This window comes from Zeus faber (assembly GCF_960531495.2).
Source record: "Zeus faber genome assembly, chromosome: 8".
In the NCBI taxonomy this organism is placed as follows: domain Eukaryota; kingdom Metazoa; phylum Chordata; class Actinopteri; order Zeiformes; family Zeidae; genus Zeus; species Zeus faber.
In genome coordinates, this window is record NC_137195.1 from 17,106,861 (window position 1) to 17,127,094 (window position 20,234).

Sequence of the window (20,234 nt, forward strand, 5' to 3'; positions counted from 1 at the left end):
AGTTCGTGGCCGCCACCGCGCACTCACAACTTCAAATCTATCGGGTTCATTAAGCCCATCACTGTCCCCCCCGACTCCAGGTGTTTTCTCCAAAAAACGTCGTTTCATTGGCGATGTAAAATTAAAAAAATAAGTAAATAAATGAAAATAAATCCACCGCTGTCGGGAGGTCTGGAAAAAAATAGAAAAGAAACATCGCCGCGCAGTGATCGCCGCGCTCTGACACGGCGTCGCTGCACCCGCGTCGAAAGAGTGACTTCACTTCCCAATTTAGAGAGAGCGAGGGAGAGAGAAGAAAAAAAAAAAAAAAAAAAATAGCCGCCATCCGGTTCATGGTCTCTAAACTGTAACTGCGATGCTTTGCGCCATAGAGTAAAACGCAACCCCCCCCCCCCCCCTGCACGACTCGGTGCGATAAAGCGAGGATACGGGTCCGACGCTGCCGAAGCGCTTCTAAATGAACAGGACCGAGGAGCGTCTGCGATGGACTGTACGATAAAGGTACCGTACGTGGGAGTCCGGCTCCGGCTTCCCACCCGCGCCGGTAGGCAGGCGCCGCTGCAGGTCCCCACTCTTTCCTTCTGCTGCAAAAATTTCCTCTTCCTTCCCGTTCGTGGTTGTAAGTCGGCTCTATAATAACACAACTAACCACTACATCTTTACACTCCGATAAAATGACTATTTGGGGACGGGTTCGTGTGGCGAAAAAAAAAAAGAAAAAAAAAAAAAAAAAAGAAAAAAGAAAAGAGGATTTCCTAAACGCGCGTCTTTTTTAATTGCGTCGCCGCAACGGAGCCTCGGAACCAAAAGCTTTTGGAAGACAATAACCAGGGTTTGAACGACTGATCGAATATTCCATTTTTCTTTTTTTTTTTTTTTTTTTTTTTTTTTTCCAAAAATCCAAATCCGTGCGGAATAAGATGGAAATTGTTGCCAGCAGCAGGTGCCCGTACGGTTGTCGTGGAGTACCTGGGATCCAAAAAGAGCCTCTCTCCCCATGGAGCAAATGACTGGTATTTGGTCTTAGAATTCTCTATCAACCAGATGTATCATTCTGAAGAGCATTTATTCGTCGTTTGTGTGTATTATATGGGTTGTCTTTCCGATTATCACGCCAAAACAGGCACACGCCCGTTAAAAACGTCAAACGGGCCTTCATCAACCGTCTCAGTTTTATGCTGTTAATTATTTTAGGGAAGACTCACATACGGTCCGTCGATTTTCTTTACACATTCATAAGCGGATACTGGGCACCATCGGCGAGACATAAGATAAGGCCACGTTTCGGTTAAACGAGACGAATTATTATTTTCGTTGGATAACTGGAAAACCTTGCACACGTTTTCCTGACATTTTTCGTTTCTAAATCGTTTTTAACAGATGTTGTCTTGACAAAAGGACCGTTTTGAGACACGGATCTGTCTCCACAGCAATTTAAAGCATTTTTAATAGGTTACCGCGAACCTGACTCGAGGCCTAAACACATTACGAAATACCTTAGGCTTAGGGAACTAACATTTGAAGACCCTTTTCCTTTCTTTCTGTTCTACAAAAAAAGGTGCAAGATCAAGGGAATAGTTTAGAATCAAGCGTGAATGTGATTAAGATAATAATAATAATAATAATAATAATAATAATAATAATAATAATAATAATAATAATAATAACATCAATAGTAATATCAATAATAATAATAATAATAATGATAATAATAATAATCATAATCATAACCATAATCATAATCACAACCATAATCATAATCATAATCCCTGTATTCATATGGCACTAATTATTGTATTTCTTTCAGAACACGTGAATATTTCATTGATGGGTGAGGAATAAAATATTTACACAATAATACTAATCGTTTTTTCTATTTGAAAGTATTTCAATTTGGACCCAATTATCTTGCGTTATCTTTGCACCGTTCGGTTGCGAACAGACTAAAACAAGTTATTGTGGTGTGACGGCGATTACTTTCATCGTCAAGCAAAATGTAGTTGTTTTGGCTATTTAAAGAATAATTTATAGTTGCCAACGGAGCGCTTGTCAGGTGTTGTTATCTAAGCTCAGCAGGCTTCCTGCACAAACCTCACACTTTCCGCACACATTTCCGTTCAGCTGGACCAGAAGAAATAACGCAACAAAGACTCGGCAATTAGAAATGCGCGCACACACAGGGGCCCCGCATTGTTTTACACGCACACACGCTGCCAGATCAGCGCACCCTGAGACCTAATGTGCCTATTTTATTTTTTTATTTTTTTAGTTAACCGAAACTCTACGTGAGGGTTTAACCCCTCGTCTTGACACAAAGACTATTTCGCGCTGAAATTGTGAAAACCACATCGTGTTTGCTGTGTGGAGGAGGCAGCTGGGGGGGGCTTTGCAAAATCAGCTCGATGAAGGCTCCTACTTCTGCTTTCTGCATCTCGTCTCTCTCTCTCTCTCTCTCTCTCCCTCTCTCGCTCTCTCTGTCGCGCCCTCTCTGGCACGCACGCACACACACACGCACACACACACACGCACGCACGCACGCACGCACGCACACGCACACACACGTTGTTTCTCTGCAGTTTCTGAAGCGTCTTGGTAAAAGTAGATCACAGTTCCGTGTGAATTATTATTACATATTACGGGGAACTTTGCAGTGAGTTGTAGTTCATTATGGGACACAGGCCACATGGATCACCTCTGTTGTTCACCATAATCGTCAGCACGATAGGTCGATCGCTTGCCCCTTAGTTTATGTCAATAAATACAGAAAAGTCAAAATAACATGTACAGTTTAACAGCCTTCTAGCCGATTTAGGTGAAAGTAAAAAAGTCTATGATGGTTCCTCACGGTTGGATATTTTCTGTCATTTTTTTTTTTTTTTTTTTACTTTATCAAGACCGGAAGAATACTCTGAGCATGATGATGTGATAGCAATGCAGTTGAGATCTTGTGTTTAGTCAATTTCTACCACAAACGTTTTTTTCTGAAGTTCATCGGTCGGCGTTATCAAATGTGCAAGCGCAGCGTCCTTTTTGATAAAAAAGCACCACCGCCATCGAAGGGTAACCCATCAAATAGGTATCTAAGGGCCTTGCAACATTTTAAGAATTAAAAAAAGGTAATAAACCCAATTGTCAAGACGAACAGAAATACAAAATGTATTAATGGGCGACTGGAATTATTATTGTTGATTATTATTGCTGATCGCGCCAACGTTCTTGTCGTGAGTTGTGTGGTGAGTTTCAGTCGTCGCAAAAGCTCTCTGTCAAGTTCATCAGATGATCATGAAGTGCAAACATTACTCTTTTTTTAATCCAGATTCCCGCTTTTCTACAGCCCCGACGAACAGTGTTTCACAGAGACGCCGAGCTTTCACTTAACGAGCATTTTCCATTTGACTTTGTCACCATATCTCCGAGAGTATCGTGTCCAAACGCTATAAAGCTTCATACAAAGTGTGGGCAGGGGGACTGCATGATGCAAACTCACGAACCTGCCAACTCCCAACCCTGTAAACATTTCCATAGATGACACCAGATTTATGTTGCCACAGAAGGGAAATAAGTCATTAACCTTCGTCCAAATAACTCCTGCACACTTCTTTTCCCCATTCAACCGTTCTCATTTTGCCAGAACGCTATTGATAAAAGCCACCGTTTGCCAATGTGACACTACGAGCATAGAGAGGCAGCACTTTCAGAAGCCCAAACAGCCTCGACAGATTGGAAGAACAGAACAGGAAGTCAGTTGTGGTATTGGCGGTCAGGCCGCATTTAGGTATATTTGTTTCAGCCTGCAGAGGAGAAACAGAACGCCCGTGAAAGAGCAGGAGTTTGACTATTAACTCAAGGTGAACTCGAATAAGGTAAACGTGATTCTCAGAAGGGTGGAAAAAAAAAAAAAAAAAAAAACCTTGAGTAAGAGCAACAGTGTATTGAGTCAAAAAGTTGCTCAAGTGCCAGTTACATTTCATCAAATCTGTCCTAATATCCAGTCAATAGAGTTTCCACCAAAAGGGCAGCGTCGTTCATTTTTAAAAAATGTTTATTTCGGAGCCCCATGTGAAAACCGTTCTCAACGATTCGGTATCCACTCCGAGCGCAGTTTCACCGTCTTTCACCGCCATCGCTTCGTCGCCAGTTTGTGAACCGCTTGATTAGTTCAAGGGAGAAACGTCGACGACGAGAGAGAGAGAGAGAGAGAGAGAGAGAGAGAGAGAGAGAGAGAGAGAGAGAGAGAGAGAAATAATGACGCAAAATGTGACTGTTGTGCAAAGTACGTTAAACTCCTTTGAAGAGGTACTCAAGTAGGAAGTAAAAAGTATCTTTCCTTCGAAAGATTACTCGAGTATGTGCGATTGAGGCTCCGGGGTCCGGGGTTGCCAATGCATGGGGTGGGCGAGCGAAAAACTGCGGCCGAAGCCCCGAAAACCGCCGCCGCCGCCGAACCATTTGGACGAGTCCTGTTGTCACTGAGCGCGGCGGCCCGTTCAGCCTGTGTGTTTCACTTCTGCACTGAGTCAGGGGCTCGGTGGAGAGAACGGCACACACCCACCCACACACACACACACACACACACACACACACACACACACACACACACACACACACACACTGACTATCACATGAAAGATACAAAGGGGCTCGATAGAAAGAGGACGATGCAGCAGAAGTGGAACGTTTTTTTTTTTTTTGGTTAAAGCAGATTAATCGGCCGGAGAGAAAGAGAGATAAATGGAGCGGCGCCGAGGCACCGTTCGAGAGCGTCCGAAGGGATTCCTCACGACCTACGCGATGTTGCTGACCGTTTGAAAAAAACATGGCTGCCACCCTACTTCCTCATAGCGAGTCATTTAATTGCATCACAGTAACGTGAATTTTCTTGTGTGGCGTTGAGTTTTTTAAGCAAGGTTTCTTGCGTGGTTGCCGGATGTTTTTTTTTTGTTGTTTTTTTTAACCACCTAGCAAAGACATTGAAATCCCTTAATGACCCCTGTACTACAGTTTAGATACAACCCAGCGGGGGTGGGGGTGGGGGTGGGGGTGGGGTGCCAAACTGTGTGCAAACCATTAGGTTCTGGTATACAATGGTAAACAATGTTAAGGGAACACACACACACACACACACACACACACACACACACACACACACACACACACACACACACAATAGAACTGCGGCACTTGGAACTTCAGTCAAGGCTGTAGTCTCCTTGTTGCCCAGTGAGCTGACCATAGGTCGTGGGGTTGTTTTCCAGCTTTAAAATGACCCAGATTTTTTTACACGGTGGCCCCCCTCCCTCTCCATTTCCTCTCCCTTGGCCTGTGCCAAAAGGTTTCTGTGCACATGGGGGCCAGGTTTCCTGAAGGCCACTGAAAAAGCACGGCACTGACGTACAATGTCCAAAGACAATACTCAGCTCCTCTAAACAAACACGCACTTACACCCACTTAGACTCCCTCGCATGGCACATGCACACTAAGTCCAACAACAGGTCCTGTCTGCGGCCCCCTCGCCCGCCTCATAGACACAACACGCCCTGACGAGACACACACCCATGCGCTGGGGAGAGTGCCATCTTAAGGTGGCGTGGTGATTTTTAAGGACTTTGTCGGCGCTCAACACAGGAAGCAGCACAAAGGAGGGACTCACATCTTGATAAGGGTCCCACCTCGAGTCAACCACCCTCTACCCCGATCCTAACCAATGTTGAGCTTTGGTGGAGGTTACAGGTGCTTCGGAAAGAGTCTGCGTAAGCGGTAACGTCTTATCTTCTGACCTGGCTGCTCAGCTTTACTTAAGTTTACACATTCTTATTTATTCCATCGTGTCTTGTTCGCAAACTGTGCATATAAATCTACTCCATTATCTGCACTGTTGGGTGCCTTCTTCACCTCCACCATCATACACACATATGTTTACGTATTACGATGGGGGGGTGCCCCAGAATGTGGAATAACGGATAGAGAACTCTCCAGACAAGCTGTTGATCAGCCTGCTGAGAGGTACAGTGCCAGCATCTTACAAGTTACCATACCAGCCTCCAGTCTCCCAATTTTCCCAGGGCCGTCGTTTTTCAAAGCCATCGATCATTGCGTTCCCCTTTTGTAATTTCTCAGAATTTCTCCATCCCTGTCATTTTTTAAAATAACTGCTTAATAAAGCTGGCCAGTCAGTGCCACATTTAAAATCTCTTCTTAAAACATACTTTTACCGGAATACACACCCTGATTTTAGTGTCTTTCATCACTTAATTTATTTATATACTAACATTTACACATATTTTTCTCTATTTTATGTTTCATACATTTTATATAATATATTTGATTATTTATGCTTATATATAATTAGTCATATTCATTATCATTATTTTTATCATTTGTATTATTATTTGTATTATTGTAATTTTTTTCTGTGATGCTTCTGTTGTTGCTTTTTGTTGTTTTTCAAGCACATTTACACCTTACACCTCTTCTCTTATTTTATTTTATTATGTTTGCTTTTTGTTTATATTATTTATCATGGACTTTGTAACTTTGTTTTAAAAAAGTGTATACATGCATCAACTACAGTGTGGCCGGATCAGTGCGACATTTCCTTGTCACAGTTACTGGGAATCACTGCCCGGTATTAGCTGCCCTTTACAGTAATGTTCTGACTCCCGCCCACAGGAAGCACTCTCCGTGGTAAGCGAGGACCAGTCCATGTTTGAGCCATCCTACACCTCCCCCATCATGCACATGAAGGCCGAGATGACGCCCCCCACCAGCTTCAGCCAGACCGCCAAGCAGAGCCCGGAGCCCGCCGAGCCCCCTGAGTGGGCCAGGGTGACGCAGAACCCCGGAAGGAGAGGGGAGCACGTCAACGGAGCCAGGTGAGTCAGGACGCCGCACGTCAAGGTCGGAAATGAATCACACACACACATTACGGTCTAGCTCTCCTGGCAGCGCACGTCACGCTTCCCATCTTAACTTTTTTCTTGGGAAGGACCTACATCGGTGTGGGAAACATTTTATTTGGTGTCCATTAACAGTTAGGTAATAGGGATAGGAGACTTAAATAGAAAATAGGCCACTCTGCTCATAAGTTTACCAATAATGTTCATGTAACAGATACCATCATTTGTATATGTATGTGACGAATAACCTCTTGAATCTTGAAATCTTGAATCTTGTAAAAGGACTGCGGCTCCCACAGCGCTATAAGATCTCAACTGATCGCTTCCCCGCAGCTTTTTTGTGCGGCTATAAAAACTTTGCCAAGGCATCGGAAGCGATAGAATTACGCCTCCACGTGCCTAACCCTCTGGCTCGTCCGTTGCAGTCGTGAGTCTCCGGTGGACTGCAGCGTCACCAAGCGCTCCAGACACATGAGCAGCAACGACGGCGCCCAGATGGCCTACCAGACCGCGTACCCAGAGCCCCAGAGTAGCCCCCAGATCACCACCCCGCCAAACAGCACAACGGAGGAGAAGAGGGTCATCGTCCCGGCAGGTGAGTAGGCGGTTTAGGCGCTGAGTTGCCCTTGTGACTTGCGCGTGTTGACGTGCATGTCACCTGCGACGAGGGGCCACCCTCACATGCGGGCGTCACGATGCGGTTTCGTCAGAGCTGGCACACACTCGGATTGCGTAACATAAATAACAAAATCAGAAGTGAGCAAATCTGGTTCGTCAGTCCTTTGCCCCGGAGTTAACTTTACGGGATATTGGGTATTATTTTTGATGTGACAGGGTGATTCAGATAGGTGGAAACAGCTGATGTGATCCATTTCTCTGACCCTCTCTCTCTGAATAGAGCTTTCACAACGTATAGGATAATGGAAAAGCAGTTTTTTTAAACTTTATAGCTTTAGCACATCACACTCAACCAAACTAGTCGTTATCTAGTCATGGAAGGCACAATTCAGAAACGATGGCCCGCCAGTGAGTAAATCTCCCGAGTGACCAAACCCGTGACAGCAGTTACACCACAAGACTCAGGAGAGTTGTAGGGGATCCTTTCAAGTCCGAGCGGTTGGATAAGATGGGATTTACCACTGAGTCACCACACTTTGGTTATTATACACCATAATACGCGGATGTTACGACACAGTGGCATGCGTTAAACAAGGACAATTGGGACCCAAGGGTGTGGTAGCGGCTGTGCACGTCCCGCGCTCCTTCTAATATTCAGCCGACTCACAATGCACATTGTCAAAGCCTGCTACTGGAAATGAGGATGATGGAAATTCTTGTGTTCCCGAATTAGTCTGTCTGGCAGGTGAGGCTGACTATCAGTCCCGTACCCCGAATGGGAAACAACATTTCCAAACACAAAATAGTCAGGACGTGTATTGGAAAAACACATTCCTTCTGTTAATGAGCGCTAACAAGGAAATCCGTCCCTGCCTACAGCTATTTAAAAATACTAAAATCACAGCCTCGTGAAAGTACAATGTGTTAAATGTGTGGAAAACCATAAGTTACAATTTTTAGGTTAGGTTTGTTTTCTGATACCAAATGTCCGAATAAACACTTGCATCTAACGTTTCCTCACATGCGCACCAGTGAAAAGGTATTCTGACCAAAATAACGTCCTCCACCTGCCGTTTGGTTTTAGACCCCGAGGTCTGGACCCACGACCACGTGCGGCAGTGGTTGGACTGGGCCATCAAGGAGTACGTCCTGGAGGAGGTGGACGTAATGCTGTTCCACGCGCTGGACGGCAAGGCGCTCTGCAAGATGACCAAGGAGGACATGATGGGCCTCACGTCTGCGTACAATGCAGACATCCTGCTCTCGCACCTCAATTACCTCCGACAGAGTAAGGCTCAGCTCGCGGAAAAATTACAACGTATGAGTTCGGTCCCGTCCAATGCCGAGACCAAATTTGTGTTAAGTTGCGATGCTTTCATCTTAAATCATAATTAACTAAATCTAATGGGAATAAGGTTTAATAATTATTACATGATTACGTGATATAGGCATATTTCCATCTGCATAAATATTTTTCCCCTATTTGTTTTATTAGCTCACAAATATGTACAAGTCATCGCAAAGCTTTTAACTATATTCCTAATTTACTGACTCACTTGTGGTGTTATCTGACATTCCTTTCTGATCTGTCCCTTCAGGTAGTCCAACATTCACCTACCCCACAGCTCCTACAAACAACACACCACAGCAAACCAGAGTACAAGTCAAAGCTGGTAAAACCTCTCTCCTCTCTCGTCTTTTTTTTTTTTTTTTTTTTTTTTTCTTTTGGATCGAATTCGACGCTTCAAAATCTGCACAATTCAGCGAATGAATAAAACAAACATGTGGGAACAAGACGTGGAAAAAAAGGAAGGCTGTCTCTCAACAGGTTTTTGTCTGGTGTGTCCCCTGCACCTCATAGAGGTAATCGCGAGAGCAAGGAATTTTGGGTGTGAATTGATTCATAGAATTCAGAGTGAAAAATCTTAAAAAACGATCACCAACGAGCAGTGAGATTAACTGTTTGCCTGACGGATTGTTTCGGATAGAAGAATTTCAACGCTGGTGTGCGCAGTTTGAGGAGTGCCAAGGTTCTTTGGGCAAACATGGGTCTCAGTTGCCGACTCTGTGACGAGTCCACGACTCAACAGCCAGTTTCAGACAGGAAACAGCTGCACCGGCACAGGAAATGGGGGTTTGAGTCCCACTTTGGGACACAATTCACAATCTTCTGGTGACAGAGGTGGTCTGAACAAAAGAACCCTCACCCCAAGAAACCCTGGGTCATCTTCAGCTCCCCCCTGTCGGCTCTCCCCCGTCCTCGAGCTGATGAAGCTCCTTCTCTGTCTCGCTTTACAGACATCCTTCCTTCTTCATCTGGACTGTCCACTTCAAAGAGTTCTCTAGGCCTGTGTCACCAGATGCCCACTCTGATCTTGACGGGTTTTTTTTTCTTGTTGTCTTTTTTCTCCGTTTTGTTTTGTGGTGCAGAGAACAGCTTTGATGAGATCGGCCGCAGGAACAGCTGGCAAGCAAACACCATGAGTGCGGTACCGAAAGGTAGGACACAAACAGAGACAATCGCAAACGGGCTCCTGACGAATTTGTCCTGCATGATGCATGCTTGCATACAAAACCACAGCCCATCAAATTCGTAATGAAGTAGCGACACGGCAGGAGAATAACAGACGAGCGCTTTTCTTTGTGTTGTTGTAGGGACTTCCATGGAGCATCAACACATCACCAGAGTCACAGAGCCCGCCGTCAGGATCGTGCAAGGTGTGGATACGAACACTCTCCCAAAATGATCCACATGTGAACAAGGGAGAACATGTCAAAAGTAAACCATCCCCTGCATTTCTATTCACAAACAGATCCATACCAGACCTTAGGACCCATTAGCAGTCAACTAGCCAACCCAGGTAAGGAAGTAAAAAGCCACATTAAACGAATAAAGCACGTACAGAAATGAGGCCTTTACACTGTCTGCTTTGGCAAAACAAATGACCGAACTGGAGAGAGTGAACGAGGGGCCGCCATTCTTTCTGGGGCTTCAGACAAATAACCGAGATGGAGTGAGCACAAGTCAAAACAAAACTAATGTTGCAGATGACCACTCAACAAAATCTAGTGGAGGGGAAAGGGTTTCTGCCCTCTCAGCAAATGACTCTCTGCCTTAATGTTTCCTCCCAGAAGGTCAAGCTCTCAACTCCTCCAAGAACCGAACGGGCAAACAAAGCTCACACAGGCTCCCTGACCCCAGCGCTCACAGGCCTGTGGGTAGGTTTACTGGCTGCTGCTTACCACTTATTTCCTCCATGGCACACAGTGGAAAGGTCACATTTGATTATTCGTAGTAGAAAAGAAAGACGTGTTTTGAGATGTGCACGCAGACAGAGGGGCAAAAATACAGGAAGCAGTACAGCGGAGACGTTTTTCGATTGCTCTGCTGTAGACTGCTCAGGCAAAGGAGATGGATGGAAAATCTCTACTATACCGAGAGAAAAAAAAACCGAACTGTATCAGTACATTGGACTGCATTTAAGCACGGTGAGAATCTGCAGCAGAGTGGTAAGTTTCTCGACAGCAAAGCATTCCGTGAAGTTGTGCCATTTACAGTCATCTCCATCAGTGAAATGATGGAGACCAACATTTTAGGCCTGGATCCAAAATAGTGCACTTATCCTGTAATGTATTGTAATGTTGATACCTTTTCAATCATGACCCCCATCAATATGTGTTTCTGCCCCCTAGCTGTGTGCGCATCCTCAACAGATTGTAAACTTGAAATTTGTACAATATATCATAACCATTTAAAATACAATAACCTCTACGCTACTATCATGAGTCTGGGTTGCCATGAACTTCCAAGCAATGGAAAAAACCTCTGGAAGCAGTCTTTAACCTTGAGACATGCCCTGCATGTGAAGGTTTTAATCTCAACAGACTCTAGAACAGCTTGTTTGCTTGATTAGCAAACCTAAGACCAGAGACGGCGGAATTTCTGAAATAATGGACATACAGTATGTATATGCACATAAACACGTCTCTCTTGGTCTTTAGTTGTGAATACTAGCTTCTTCTACTTAAATTAAAGCGGGAGCTGTCCATGGTCCTGAAACCATGGAGCGTTTCATAGAAATTAAGGATTTTAAAGAGAAAATACTAATTTTTTTAGGTAAATTACCCCACAACTCACTTATTTACTGACATGTGTTTGAATCCTATATGTATAGTAGCTTTAATCACACCAATACCAAATCCCTGACTCTTTCCTGTACCGCTTTGCACTCTAAGGTTCAGGGCAGATCCAGCTGTGGCAGTTCCTCCTGGAGCTGCTGTCCGACAGCAACAACGCCGGCATCATCACCTGGGAGGGAACCAACGGGGAGTTCAAGATGACCGACCCGGACGAAGTGGCCAAGCGCTGGGGCGAGCGCAAGAGCAAACCCAACATGAACTACGACAAGCTGAGCCGCGCCCTGCGCTACTACTACGACAAGAACATCATGACCAAGGTGCACGGCAAGCGCTACGCCTACAAGTTTGACTTCCAAGGCATCTCGCAGGCCCACCAGAATCACGCGGCGGACGGGGGCATCGGTAAGTACCAGAGCGAGGTGTCCTATGTCCAGCCCTACCACAGCCACCAGCCCAAAATGAACTTCATGGGTGCCCACCCAGCACCGATGCCCGTGTCCCCTGGAAACTTTTTTGCACCCCCTACCACATACTGGAACTCCCCCAGCAGCCCCATTTACCCTGGGACTGCCATGTCCAGGCACCCAGCCACTCACTCCCACCTGAGCTCATACTACTGAGGCAGGACAGGGGTGGTCTGGAGAGGACTCCCAATTTGTACAATGTATGCACAACATAAGCCCCATCCATCCAGAATGCATCCGATCGGAGTTCCTCCTGAAATGACGGTGATATGACGCTATGTTCATTTTTGTAACGGAACAATGTAATTCTTTTATGAAAAATGTTTAAGAGTGGAAAGCTATAGGGAAAAAAAACCAAAACATATCTTCTCTACTCTGCAAAGATTTTTTTCGTCAGTTGCAGATATACTGACGCAATACATACTGTTATTCAAGTTTGTGTTTTTCCATTTGTAACTACCCCATTTGTAATACTTACTAGTGGTTGTAAAGACAGTTTATAAGGTTCCTAGCTCAGCAGTAGTGTCAGTGCCATATTGATTAAAAAAAAAAAAAATTATATGCACTGACCCGAATTTTGTAAAAGGGTTATTTGTACAGAATGTTTCGTATATATCATTTTCCTGTAAAAAAATAAATAAAAATAAGTGATTACTGTATACCTAAAAGTGAACTCTATCAAAGTTCCATCATCAAGTCACACACCATTTTCTTTAACTTGAAATGTTTTCATAAAGGACTAGCATAACATTTATATACACTGTATAGGCATACATTGTTTTAAAATTGCATCTACAGAGTAATGTCTTGAAGGTCTGTCAAAATATATAACATTTTTAAATAGATTTTGCTAAACAGACAGGTTTGCAAACATTCAAGTCTTTTATTTCTTGTAATATGGAGAATTTATTTTAACTGAAGCATTTCAAAACAACAACAAAAAAACAAAACAAAAAAAAAAAAAAGACACGCTTAAACTTTGGTTACAAAACCAAATGTTGACACCTTTAATCCGGCATTCCAAAGAACTCTTCAAACGTCCTGCGTGGTTCAATGAATGGTTCCTTCTCAACAGCAGCGAAGCCCTTGTCATGTCTGTCGCCATCCACTCCACTGAGAGGCCACTCCTCCACATCTCCAACTGCAGTGGTTTCTTCGGGCGGTGGAGTCACCATTTTGGTCTCCATCTTAGATGCTGCTGCTGTTGTGGTGGTAGTAGTAGTCAGATTTGTCGGGGGGTTGATTTTATGCTCTATCGTCCATGGTCTGCTGCTGACCAGCTTGGTGACTGAAGAGAAAAAATTGTCATGCATTCAGAAAAAAAAAAAGGAAAATTGTTATTCATGTCATAAGTGAATGTATGTAAATTATAGAAGGAAGCCCAAAGATTCAGGATAAGATAAATTTGAAATAAAATGAATACATGACTGAAACAGTATGTTTAAATAGCATATGGAGAAGGTTGACTTTCGCTTCACGAAAACCTGTAAATTGTGCACTTCAGCACGGCGTTTCATGTTATTCTGGTCTTAAACGCAGACAACTATCGTGGTTCTAACCACTTATTTCACAAACAACCAAAAGTGAGATGCGGGCCAATTTTGGATCAACCGCATCCAGGAACAGATTGACATATGGAAATGTCATAACGGGCTCCAATTTTTAAACGTCATTAAATAAGGATGGATTTGTGTTTCTGCCGACCGCAAAACCCATTTAAAAGTAATAAAGGATTAAGCGTTCATTTCAACGCGGACTCCAGACCTGGACCAAGTTTGATTTAGTATGGAAGGGGTCATTTATGACAGAGCCGTGACTCACCAGCGGAGGCAGTAGAGCTGCAAGTGGACCCACAGCAGGAACAAGCTGAGATCGAACCGTAAAGCTCCTGCCATCTGCTCACAGAAGACCACGGAGTTTCAAATTAGTTCAGAAACCCTGTTCACCCATAACAAGATTTATGACATTACATAACTTTATGCAGCAGACGCTTTTGGTGGCTCAGAATAAGAACGTTTGTAACAGTACTGTATGTCTGTCAGCTAAACATTCTCTAGAAGCAAGCAGTATTACGAGAGTTATTTTGTTTGTAGCAGGTGAAAAAAGATGCGGGTAGAGTCCGGGTGTGGTCTAAAGAGATGGGTCTTGTGTCTGGCACATAAAAAAAAAACCTGGAGAATGGCAGTCTATGAGTGCCGGCACTTGTACATTTTACTCTTTGGCCTATCGTGCCTTTTTTCTTGAGCACCGGCACTTCTCACAAGCTGCCGAGACTCTGTTCTGCCCACTGAAGTGGACATATTGTTATCATTTTGAGTCAGAGTGCACTTCTTATCTTTAAAATTTACATATCATTGACAATATAGAGACATGGACGGGGGATTTCTTTAGTTTGTGGGCATCTGTGTTTGCGCTTTCTATTTTGCACCGTTTTGGTGGAGACTGGTTTCTCCTCATATATTCCACCAGTTCTGGTCCCATGTTGGTGAAGACGCCAGCCCCCGCTCTCTGGTTCAGGCGGATTAGAAAGCACTCCCAGTTTGTATCAGGTCAAGAGACTGCAGGAAGCGACGCTGCGTTCCACGGCAACTCGGAAGACTAATTTGTGTTGGTAGTCCCCATGTTACCGTAACAAAATCTACAGATAGTTCAAAAAGATGTTGTATAGTCCGTTAAAATAAACAAAAGGGAACATTGTTCACCGTTAATGGTGCGCACCACCATGTCGCCGTGACGTCGGGTCTGTTTAACTGGCGGCGCGAGCGATCAGCTTTGGAATTCCAATTTAAAAACGGCCAACATGTGAATAAGTGGAGTACCGGCATATATTTATTTCTACTTCGAGCATTGTATATTATACAATGGAGCTAATACAGAGTTAGCATGCAGTGATCAGTAAGTAACAGACTGATAGTGATGAAGTCATATTCAAACAAAAAGAGTGTATGGGTGGGGGGGTGCATAGCTTCTTTCCAAAATTGAGGCCACACTATGTCCAGTGCCTCTGGTGGTTGTTTCCTGAACTCTTGAGGCCAAACTAAAAAGCTCTTGCCTTAAGAGTTTGTCGTTTCATCGAGTTACCTTCATGTTTGGCCTCTCAACATTAGTCAGGTTATGTCATTTTATGAAATAAATAAAACATATAAGGGGGCGTGGACGGGCCAGGGGATGAGTTGATTGACAGCCGACAGTTGAGATGGAGGGCAGCAGAGAGACATTTCCGTGTACACTTTGGGTTACCATGGAAAGACTGCCCGCCTCCCAGCCGTACTGTGCTGGGAACGTCTCCAATTTACATCCACAACTGTGAGCAAGTTGGCCTCGCCGACCATGTTTATGGTTCCACAACAGCTCACGTGAAATGTGCTCGCAAAATAAACTTGTCTTGCATACGTGAGTGAGAGGGGTCATGCTGTCCATTTTATATATAAGTGATGGATGGGAGAGAGGGAGATAAAACTAATACACATACAGCATATAATGGCTGCCCCTCCCACGATGGGAGCTCACCTTCCCGCTGTGGTGTCATAGTTACAGGCCTTGGCAGTAGGAGTGGGTGTAGAACTACCCTCAAACATGACACAGTGCATGTAGAGTTGCTGCGGGAGAAAAAAAGAAAAAAAAGTCGTAAGTCTATCAGCTCCATGCTTAAGTCTTTCCTAAGTAACAAAGCCCAGAAAAGTGCTGTCATGCGGTTTATGGCCCAGTGACGTTATGCTGTATATCAGCCATCTTTGTATAATAACTTTATTTACATAACACCTTTAAAAACAGTTGACAAGTGCTTTGACAGATTATAAAAGCGCATAAAGACTCACAATAGATACAATATAACAAAAATACATAGGTAAAAAATTAATTGATAAAGAAAGGGGGCAACATCACATAAAAGCAGATCTCCAAAAAAAAAAAGTGTTTTGAGAAGTGATTTAAAAAGAAGTCACCGACTCTGCCAACCGTTGTTCCTCAGGCAAGTCGTTCCAAAGCCGAGGGGCCCTGACACAAAAGGCACAGTCCCCTTCAGTTCCAATTCTAGACTTTGGAACAGCCAGAACGGCCCCGCCCGCCTGAGGCGCTGAAGCTGCGTATTTGCTCATATGGGGTCAACATTTTTTTAATGTAGCTTGGAGTCAGATCCAGACTTGCTTTAAAAGTCATAATTAAAAATCTTAAAAAATCGATTCTGAAACAAATAGGGAGCCAATGGAGAGAAGCCAGGACTGGGGTGATGCGATGTCGTCCTTGGGAACCGATAAGAAGCTGAGCTGCTGCGTCCTTAACTAGTTGGAGGCGAGAGAGTGACTTTCGGTTGATGCCAGAAAGGAGGGCTCTACAGTCGTCTAATCGTGGGAAAATCAGGGAGTGGATTACTTTTCCCCCCAGGTCGCTGGGTGATAGTATCGGTTTGGTTCTTGAAATGGTTCTCAGTTGAAGGAAGCAGGACTGGACAAAATCCCCCCCTTCAAACAAATTTGCTGTTCAAAGTTAAGGTCAGAGTCAAACAGTACTCCCAAGTTTCTGGCAACCGACTTCACATTTGCGAAGAGAGCACCAAAGCCACTCTCAATTTGACTGGCAGGATTTGGAGGAGTGAACAATTTCTGATTTGGAATTATTGAGCTGAAGAAAAAAAAAAAAAAAAAGTGCCATCCGACGACTGATATTGAGAATCAAAAACAGCAGTCACCAGGTCTCAGAGGAAGGTATATCTATGTGTCGTCTGCGTAGCAATGACAAGAGACCTTCTGTCTTTGGATAATTTGGCAAGGAGGCAGCACATACCGTAGATTGAAAACAAAATCGTACCTAAAATGGAATCTTGCGGTACACCACAGGTCATTTGAGCGGTAGAGGATGAGTCATTACCTATGGAGACGGCAAAGGTTCTTTCTAAAAAGGTAGGAATAAAACCAGCCAAGTGCAGCGTTCTTGATGCCAACAGTTAGGACGGCCAATTAAAATGGCGACATCTACATTGTTAAAAGGATAGATCGAAAAGACTTATGATTGCACTTCCCCTGTCAGCTGCTAAAAGGTTATGGTTGGTTACTTTGAGGACGGCAGTAACTGTACTATGTAAAGCTCTAAAACCCCTGAAATTTCTCAAAGACGTTATTATGACAAACGCCAAAAGGTCTATTACCTGAAATAAAAATGCTGGGGTTGGAATGGTTGGCAACAATCAGGTTAGAGGAGAAAGCTGCTCTTGCTTCTTTGACTACCCTTTGATAAGTGCGCATAGTGTTTTCCAGAGCTCATGAAATACATGTAAACCACGCTTCTTCCATTTCCGTTCCCCTGCAGTCTCTTTAGTTCCTGGGTGCATTATTTAGCCAGGGTTAAATGAATCAGAAAACTTGCTTGCTCGCAGCATTGTTGTGAATGACAAAAAAAAACAAAAAAAAAAACGACCACACTGAACAAAACCGCTTTGTGATCACGCAGATATCCTTCGTCTCAATGTTTAAGGCTGAGACCACTGTACAGTACTAAATCAAGGGTGGATGTGCTGTGCCTCATACTGCTAGGAGTGAGGTTAAAAGAAAGAACCGCTATAAAAATCGCTAACAAAAGTCTGGCCGGGGCAGCAGACGGGCATGTATATTTCCTATCAAACTGTAAATTGTTCAAGGTCAATATTTAGAGATAAGTTAGTGTACCTGTCCCATCATTCCTCTGAATATGAATGCATCTACTGTGAATCTCACAACATTGTTCTGATATGGAATGAATCTGGAGCGATTGTCCTTGCTTTCGACCATGCACCTGCATTAAAAACACAAAACATATTGGACTACATGAATGTCATCATCTGACAGGCAGTAGGTGTTTATAGATTTTCTGCAGCGCACACAGTAAAACCAAAATGGATTTAACGCCAGTTAAATTGAAGATCTGAAGATAAGATTTTTGAACTGAACAAGTCTCATTACCCAAAGTTATCGATGACAGCAAACCGAGGCATGGAGGTGTGAGACTTTGTCATGGTGGCATTGCAGGTTTGAACATACAGCCTCTTATCAGGAGACATTGACGGAGCCTCCACCTGAAAGTACATGGGCCTCCCAATCACAAACTGATCTGACAGGGAGAGCCTGTCCCACTGAGCTGAAAAGGCACACAAGCAGAAGGGGGACAATTTGTCAGAGACAGTAAGCTCATTTCTACATCAACAAATGGATTTTTTTTTTTTTTTTTTTATTAAATGTTCTTACCATTTCGTGGGGTAAGAATGAACTTAACTCGGTTCCTCATTGATTTAAAGACCTTGCGCTTCCGCATCTTTGGTGTGTAGCCAATTTTGTAGGAGTATTGGTATCTGAAGTGCCAACACAAATGTTATTTAGTTTCTCTTATAAATATACTTTGCATCTGGTCACACATAATGATCCTCATCTTACCGGTTGTAGTGGCAGGATGTTGGCAAAGTGAACGATGCGGCTCGTCTGATTGGTCCAGCGAGACTTGGTGGGTTGTACCGTAGTGTGTTTGAATAGGCCACACGGTTTTTAATTATCTGATATGGAGAAATTTCATAAATAAAATAAACTCAACCTATAGCTGGCTTGGGAAAACAAAAAAAAGGTCTTAAACCTTCAAGCTGGTGACACATCTGACCTAATGCATATAAATTGAGCCTATCCTAAAATGTAAGTTATGCCCCAAAAAGTCTAAAAGGCAAAGGTTCGACATCAAATAAAATGTTTGTTCCTATAATTTATAACCCTCCATGTCACAACCCTACTGAATACTTTACTATTGAGAAACTTACCACTCAGCTGCAGCCTCACTGTGTTTAAATGCAGTCCAATGAGAAAAAAATGTAAGCCTTAAAAAAAAAAAAAAAAAAAAAAAGAAAACATTAACATTTTGAATAACAGTAATTTACATTATATTTAAAACTACTTTTTGAAATTGCCACTGTAGAGCCAAAGCATACTGTTGGCTACAGCATATTGTCAGTAGGAAGCAATGAAACTTCCTGTTTCTAGTCTCTTGTGTTATGGCACTTGCAGCCAAGACAGTTTGTATACACTAGTGCAGAAGTGTCAATAGAAACCTCTCAAATATAATACAATATCACCCCCGATAAAATGCAGTTCACTTTCTTTCCCAGTATGTACACACCGTGTGGCTGTCAATAATCTGACTCTCAACCTCAAAAAGGACGCGCTCCATGTGTTGCGGCCTCAACGTCTCTCTCATTTGACTGCATTTAAGCACCATGAGAAGCTGCAGCAGAGCGTTAAGTTTCTGTGCTATAGTAAGAAGTTAATTTGGCCAGTTAAGTGTTTTTATTATTTGAAAACTTATTCGGCCGATTCAGGCGTCTTTTTTTCCACAAGTAATTTCATACAGGATCCCAGTTGGTTATGTAAGTGTTACCGCCTTGAAGGTCGAAAGTGAATTGGAAACTCACCGAACGAACGTTTCCGCATTCACCGAGTCCGTATTCAAAATAAAAAAAGCCTTCGGTTGCGTTCGCTTGACATGTCCCGACTGTGAGATGCGAGGAGGAGCCACCGACGCCCAAAGCGTCTTTACGCACCAGGACGCGCATCTTGTCCACGCGGCAGAAGACGCTCACCGCGGGCGGCTGCAGGTGGTTGGCGGGCCGCGCGTCCCGGGATGGAGCCACGGGCAGAAGAACCTCCCGAATGGAGTCCGGCAGAGTCTCGTACCCGGTGCCGCTGGCGGGGGAGAAGTTCTCCTTCCGCACCAGCGGGACCCTGGAGTGCAGAAACACGGGGAGCTGGAGGAGCGGCGGCGGGAGAAGGAGGCGGCGGCGGCGGTGGCTCGGCAAGTCTTCGCGCGTCGGTCTCACGGTGTTTCCGGTGACCTTCCTCGCCAGCGGGGCTTCGTTAGGGGCTTCGGGCCTTCTTGCGGCCGCGGGGGAGCCTTCGGAGAGCCCCCCGGCGGACCCGGGACAAGATAAGCACATGAGAGTAGCGCACTTGACGAGGTGCGCAAATAACGCAGTGTCCATAACACTTGGCCAAACGAGGTTTAACGCGTTTCCATACAGTATTTGACGCACAGGTTTCCACCTCGAGAGCAAAGCCTGCTCCGTGATATTTACCATAGGGAGTGGTTCCGATTGGGAACACCTGGCGGA

The 20,234-nt window shown here is 44.1% G+C and overlaps 2 protein-coding genes across 5 annotated transcripts; one reads left to right on the forward strand and one right to left on the reverse strand.

Moving 5' to 3' along the window:
- Positions 1–394: 394 nt before the first annotated feature.
- fli1rs (Fli-1 proto-oncogene, ETS transcription factor-related sequence) lies at positions 395–12,855 on the forward strand. 4 transcript variants are annotated; one of them, XM_080005557.1, is made up of 10 exons: positions 395–501; positions 6,670–6,872; positions 7,322–7,491; positions 8,599–8,802; positions 9,113–9,187; positions 9,945–10,013; positions 10,170–10,232; positions 10,328–10,375; positions 10,647–10,733; positions 11,751–12,855. In XM_080005557.1, the coding sequence occupies exons 1-10, from the start codon at positions 484–486 to the stop codon at positions 12,272–12,274; spliced, it is 1,461 nt and encodes a 486-aa protein (XP_079861683.1). In that variant the 5' UTR covers positions 395–483; the 3' UTR covers positions 12,275–12,855. The 4 variants fall into 4 exon arrangements, with proteins under 4 accessions (XP_079861683.1, XP_079861686.1, XP_079861685.1 ...); XM_080005559.1 differs by having other exon boundaries at positions 446–544; XM_080005558.1 differs by lacking the exon at positions 395–501 and adding an exon at positions 632–1,013.
- Positions 12,856–13,023: 168 nt separating this feature from the next.
- On the reverse strand, positions 13,024–18,475 carry zp3d.2 (zona pellucida glycoprotein 3d tandem duplicate 2). The gene is made up of 6 exons (XM_080005030.1): positions 18,334–18,475; positions 18,052–18,226; positions 17,779–17,884; positions 15,629–15,717; positions 13,940–14,013; positions 13,024–13,406 (listed from the first exon to the last, which is right to left on the reverse strand). Exons 1-6 carry the CDS (start codon positions 18,398–18,400, stop codon positions 13,126–13,128), a joined length of 792 nt encoding a protein of 263 aa, XP_079861156.1. The 5' UTR covers positions 18,401–18,475; the 3' UTR covers positions 13,024–13,125.
- Between the last annotated feature and the right edge of the window lie 1,759 nt (positions 18,476–20,234).

Coding starts and splice junctions, on each gene's coding strand:
- fli1rs (XM_080005557.1), top strand. Junction 7,492..8,598: donor GAGGGTCATCGTCCCGGCAG/GTGAGTAGGCGG, acceptor GTTTGGTTTTAG/ACCCCGAGGTCTGGACCCAC. Junction 9,188..9,944: donor CAGAGTACAAGTCAAAGCTG/GTAAAACCTCTC, acceptor TTTGTGGTGCAG/AGAACAGCTTTGATGAGATC.
- zp3d.2 (XM_080005030.1), bottom strand. CDS start 18,400: ATGCGGAAGCGCAAGGTCTTTAAATCAATGAGGAACCGAGTTAAGTTC. Junction 18,227..18,333: donor CATTCTTACCCCACGAAATG/GTAAGAACATTT, acceptor GTGCCTTTTCAG/CTCAGTGGGACAGGCTCTCC. Junction 17,885..18,051: donor GCTGTCATCGATAACTTTGG/GTAATGAGACTT, acceptor TTTTTAATGCAG/GTGCATGGTCGAAAGCAAGG.